The sequence below is a fragment of the Trypanosoma equiperdum genome, assembly GCF_001457755.1.
Source record: "Trypanosoma equiperdum strain OVI genome assembly, contig: ctg_1344, whole genome shotgun sequence".
In the NCBI taxonomy this organism is placed as follows: Eukaryota; Euglenozoa; class Kinetoplastea; order Trypanosomatida; family Trypanosomatidae; genus Trypanosoma; species Trypanosoma equiperdum.
Window position 1 is genome coordinate 11,565 of NW_027123332.1, and position 6,384 is coordinate 17,948.

General features: G+C 41.0%; 1 protein-coding gene across 1 annotated transcript; it reads left to right on the top strand.

Annotated features, from left to right (window-relative positions):
• Positions 1-4,543: 4,543 nt before the first annotated feature.
• Positions 4,544-5,431, top strand: TEOVI_000783400 (uncharacterized protein; the record flags this gene model as incomplete). The annotated part of the gene is made up of 1 exon (XM_067221184.1): positions 4,544-5,431. One exon carries the CDS (start codon positions 4,544-4,546, stop codon positions 5,429-5,431), a length of 888 nt encoding a protein of 295 aa, XP_067077285.1.
• Between the last annotated feature and the right edge of the window lie 953 nt (positions 5,432-6,384).

The window sequence follows — 6,384 nt, forward strand, 5'->3', positions numbered from 1 at the left end:
GATAATGATAGGAGAATGTGTTGTAAAAGTGTAAACCAAAGTAATAATACGAGTATTGGCTAGGACTAAATTTATTGTATAATATACCAATTAAAGAAATAGTAAGTATGCAATGGGAGCAATGGAAGCGCCTGTAGTTCAGTCAACATTGGTTTAATGATATGTCAAAGTTAGATTATAAGCTTCTACTGCGAGGAATGATAAGTAAATAGATGTTCTGTCAGCGCTTTGACTTGAAAGTGTGGGAAGCTGAAGGTGTTCAACGTAGAGATACTGGAGAGGGAAAGGAGATGAGTATAGAAGTTGCTTTGTGGTAAGTTTACCAAACCATTTGGGTGTCATTGGTACCAGTGCCAAGCAACAGAGTACATAAAACCAGAGAAGAAAAAGTAAGAAACAAAAGTTTTATCAAATCACCGTATAGTAATTATAAAAAGGCTGAGCGCCCATTACACACAGTTAAGTTACCAAAGTTATTCGAACGAACAATATTTTGTTTGTTTCTACATTCAAGCAAGTAGAGGTGTAAAATGTGTGTCTAAGTGACAGAGTTAGTAGTGTAAAAACGAGCTAAATTAGAATAATGCAGTTGAATTCAACCTAACAGCCAGAACCAAGTATAGAGTAGCCATTTCCTATAAGCATTTCATTTACCTTACAGATTTCTACAAGTTAAGTTGAGGAAAAGTCCTAAATAACAACAAGCCTCGCCATAAAATAGGTTAGATGAAAGAGATATGAAACTTTATGGATCATATGGTGGTGGTATCAAAGAAAAGAGCGGCAAATACTCCTTCTCAATGGATAGAACGTCTATGCACAAAGCATAGGATGAAACACATATAATATGAAGTTCATTTAACTACACCGCTAGGAACTGCGATTGCAAAGTAACTTAGGATTAGGCGTTGCCAAGCAACGGAAAGGCTGAAAAGAAGGGCCCTTATTTCACTCAAGCCTGGTTTGATGCAATAGTGCCGGTGGTACAGCCGTTTATTTTCGACCTCATGTAGAGACGTCATGTTAAGGGCTGAACACAAGCGAGTGACAGTTTGTAAAATGTATGTGGTTTTATTTCTTTGGCGGGAAAGTGGGACTGCCAGAAGAGGGATTTTGATATATGAGTGTGTGAGGTAGTCTAGGACTGTAAACCTGGGTATAAGTTAGAATTTCAACTGAAAAAGCAGTTCAAGGGGAAACGTAGTTCTGTTTACAACGACCGAACGTTTTAATCACAGGTAACTCAGGCAGCCACAAATCAGAGCAAGTTGTACTAAGAGACAAGTATAACACATGCGGCACTCCAACTCTGCAAGCGGCAGTGGCGTTGCGCTTCTAGTGCTGGTGCTAGTTTCCCAGGCGGTTACCTTAGCAGAAATTACAGGCACAGACGGCGCGAGCACAACCCACGACGACTTATCCGCAAGCATACAACTAGGCGAGTCATTCAAAACGAAAGTTTGAACCGCTCGTAACAAAGCCAAAGCACTGCAGGAACGAGCGTTTATGGCATATAGCGTCCGAAGCTGAAAGAGATACACCCAAAAGACGTGCCAAGCAAGCACTGCAGCTGCTGTTGCAACAAAGAAGCCGAACGCAGCTGGAAGCTGTCGAGACCGTCGAAGGCGCGCTCCAGAAAGCTGCAAAATATTAGACGACCACGCAGTCTCAATTTACACGTCAAACAAGCTACAGCCCGTAGGTGGTTCAACAAAAACATCACCAACAGCAGTAAACTTAGCAAGCCGTGGCGGAACAGCAAAGACTTGCTCAATAGCACAGCAATTAAAGGCATCCACGGAAGGATGCGACGTAACAAGATTAAAAAACAAGGTTGCAGCGGTCGGTTAAATCCAAGCCGAGGTGGACAAGCAAGTCAAATTACTAACCGACAAATACCTCCAGCAGGTGTCGCTAAAAACAACAGCTGTAGCTGTAGGCAATGCAAACATAAACGGCAACATACCAACGCAACACGATGGCGACTGTGCAAACGACGGGCAAGGGCGGGCACCTCACACCTCTTAGGTGTAGACATTGAATAGTACAAACTACCGCAGTGACACTAACGGAAAAAACATAAAAGTGAATGTTGGTGGTCTAAAGCGGTGCAGACCGTACAGCAGAAATGAAAATGATATGCAACCACCGAAGAGAAGATTCTAGGCTCTATTTTCATTGGTCTGACAACGACTTTACAAGAGCAACAAACAGAAGATCGATAACCGTTAAAAAACGCAGGATGCAAATTTGATAACAGCAAAAAATATGGTGATAAATGCTTTCCAGACCCTGGCACCAAAACAGAGAAGAAAGATGGGGAAGATAGAAAAGCGACAACTGTAAACCGTGGACAACATACTGAGAAAACTAAATGTGAGGAAGAAAACAAGGGAAAATCTAGTCCCGTTTGTGGCTGGGGAAAGGGAAAAGATAATGAGGGTGAATCTGAAAAGGAGAAGTGCAAAAATAGCAGTTTTATTGTTCAAACAAATTTTCTCTTGGTATGGCTGTTGCTTTTGTGAGTTTGATAGAATTCCATCCTTTTTTGAAATTTTGCTATTTTTAAAGACTTTGATAAACTGCGATGTATTTTAACACTTTTGTAAAACCTTTGAGAAGTATAAAAATTAGAAAATCTAAATATATGAAAATACTAAATTTTGGTGTGAAAAGGAATACGGATGTAAAGCAGTGTTGTAATACGGTATGATAAATAGGAGATATCCTATTTTGGCTTATTTTATTTATTTCGTTGACGTTACGCCCATTGAGAGTAATTTAGGGCGATAAAAGTAATAATAATGATACTAAAAGGAGTGAATTCTGAGTGTGCATATACTAATATTATAAGAGTGGTTGTAGGTGAATAATCACTAGATTACTGAATATTATTCATCGAAGTAATGTCAGGTGTACAATGAGAGTACATGAGTAAGTAAGTGTAACATTAAGTAAAATAGGGAAGAAATATGTGCATTTACATGTGCCCGAATAAGGATGGTCATTATTATACAAAACGAGATAATAGAGATATATGTGAGGGAAAGACACAGCCTAGTATACATTCCAATAGAGTCGCTACCTAATCCACAATTATAGAGGTGGGAAGAAAAAAGATGAAACATACGGAATGAAGTGATAAATACGGATAAAAAAGAATAGAAAAAAGAAAATGATACAAGAGGTGACTGTGTTTTACATTTCAGAGAGAAATAGATGGATGCTTCTTCAGAGATGAAGGGGCCAACTGGGGGTTTTAGTCTGGTAGAAGATGGCTGTGTGCTGCAAGAAAACCAACGTGACGACATTGATAGAGTTATTGTTAAGTATTTATGGTGAGAGGTGGAGAAGCAACCTATCTACGAGGGGAGGGGTTGAAACTTTGGAAATAATGTAGAACATCAGACAGAATTAGGCATAAACATGACAAAATACAAAATAAAGACACAATTACACATCATTTTAAAGAAATGTACAGTTAAAAAACAGAGACAAGGACAACAAGCGACAATTATCGGCGAAGGCAACAATTTATTCTTGCAGCTGACATCATGCAGATCATGCGTCGCAATTAATTCATACTTTCAACCAAAGATGGATGCACATCACCAAGGCTACAAAACAAGACAAATGCGCCAACTTCGCAATATCCATGTAGATGAACTGCTGTTATTCCAATAACAGCAAGTATAAATGAAAATATACAAAGCATAAACAGCTAAAAGCCATAAAAACAAAGTTTTAGATATAGAAAGTTTCAATTATTTGGAGAAGTAGGTGTCTGGAATGCGGTAGCAGGGATGGGAATTTGATGGATAAGTGATGAAGATGTCTTTGAGTTTTATAATCGTGTGAAACTTTGAGTTTGAAATACAAAGCAAGCTGCCACCTTGTCGAAAAATGTTTTTGCGGCAAAAAGATGCAGCACATAAAAAGGAATGCACCAATAACTCCACGGGCTACCACTAGGTTATATACAATCATTAATGATAAAAAACACAATCTGTGAAGCGAAACTACCTACGGTATTAGTCACAGACGTCGGTCGTTAGCTGCAAGTGAACAAGAGATTAACAATACACATAGCTGGAAAGCATCTAAAATATAGCCATTAGTAGATGAAAGAGTCCGCAAATTCAATTTAAAATTTTCTGCTGATAGTGATGGTCACCAGAACAAATATAACCAAAGTGATGTGACTAGAAAGTATCGGACATTGAAGGACTTTGGAATATAGAAAATAGAATAAATATAAAAAAGTGTAGGGAAGTTGCTTTAGAATCACTTTTATAACTTACTAGTGGGTATCGTATGCAGCTTTCCAAGATCTTGTCGTGGCACAGGAAGAAGTTAAACACCAGTTCATTTAATGCGCTTATCCTACCACCCAAGTCAACTGTTCGATCCCCTGCACTTAATAAGCAACCTTTTTCTATCGGCAGAGCAACCCGGGCGCTTCCAAGAGTTATCGAGCTGCTCACAAAGCGGCCAAAACAAAAAGGACGCCTTACCACCAACCGAACTCTGCCAATAACAAACGATGCTTCTTTCACAAACTTTGTTTACAGACTCTACCCTTAAGCAACCGCGCGATGCGCTGGCACCGACAGTCACGCAGAGAGCCAAGGACTCAGGCTGCTGCGGCGCCAGGGCCGAAAAGCAAGCGGGTATTTGTAGCGGGTGCAATTCTAGGGACTTCACTTGTAGTTCCAGAAGCAGCAGACGCAGCTGTAGCGGAGTCAGGCGACGGCACACAAGAAAAAACACAACGGCGTGTCAAGAGGCGGCGTTTGCTGAGACTGTCGCAGGGATCTACGAGCAAATAGCGAACCAGCAACAACACGCAGTGCAAGATCTAAGAGACCAGGCGGCGAACTGGAGATTGACGGCCGCAGCAGAGCCGGATCAGCAGTCAGCACACTTGCTCTCGGCGCTACCGGCTTACGCGGAAGCCCAAAGCGCGAAGGCACGATCTGCGATAAAATTGACAACACAGGAACTGTCGGCAGCTGCAAAAGCCTACCATGCCAGGGCCCATTTTTTATATGGCGCCCAGGAGCAGGCCGCTGTGACGTGGAATACGGAAACCAACGGTTACAAAAAGGTAAGCGGCACAACTTTCAAAGCGAGAACAGGGGCACCAAAACCCGGAACGTCGAAATGCGACGATAACAGCAGGAAGATCGGTTCAACCATACCAACTACAACGGCCTTCGGCACAAACAACCTGAAGAAAATCGCGTACTCAACCCCAGAACAGATTGCAAAATTAACGCCACGCACGGTGCTTACTATAACAGCCGGCGCGACGTGCAGCACCGACGACACAAACAGCTGGGGAGCCACCGTAGCATGTTGCAACGGCATAACGGCCACCCCCACGTACGACCACGAACAAGAAGCCGCGACAGGGCCGACGGCAGTATAACTCTACTCTGGAAACGACAACAACAAGAAATGCGCCCAAGAAACAATGTCGCAAGACGACCAGCGATACAGCAAAAAAAACTGCTGTACCTAACATGCAAAGCGGAGAAAGCGGCTCAAGCAAAGTATCCAAAACTTGGCGACATAACGCCCGACAGCCTTTCAGAAGACCACGCAGTAATCACGGCTGTGAGAAACAGCCACGCAGATTTCATGCAGATACACGACACTACCAAAGATTCAGATATAAAAGACCTCAAGGAATATATTAAAAAAGCGTACGGAAAGGAGGCAAGCAAATTCAAAACTGAGTTTATTGACAACATAAACAAGAAATCAATCAGTTATCGAGGCCACAAAGCAACTGAAAAAACAACGATAGGCGACCTAGCCCTCAAGTCAGAAGCTGCGGCCGCCATTGCTTATTTTCAGCGGCAAAAATTCCTGGCAGCTGCGGCATCACTTCCGACAACAAAACGAGAGAAAAGCGAAGCTAAAGACAAGTGCAAGCCAGACACAGAAGAAAAAGAATGCAAAAAGGATAAAGATTGCGAACACAAAGATGGAAAATGCAAACTTAAAGAGGGAGTGAAAGCGGAGAATGATGGCAAACCCACAAACACCACAGGAAGCAATTCTATTGTCATTAACAAGACCCCTCATTAGCTTGCAGTTTTGTCTTTAGGATAAAACATTTTAAAGAGGTTTTCTCAACTTTATAAATATTTATGTAAATTTTCTATTTTGAGAGAATTTTTTAATTTTTTTTAGAAATTTGATACATTTTAACATTTTTATAAAACCTTTGAAAATGTGAAAATTAGTGAAATTTTGTAAAATCTAAAAAATATAGTGTAAGCGTTACATATCGGTGCAAGTTAATAGACTAATGTAATACAAAAATGAGTGTTGTGAGTGTGTCCATATACGAATATTATAATAAGAGCAGTAATA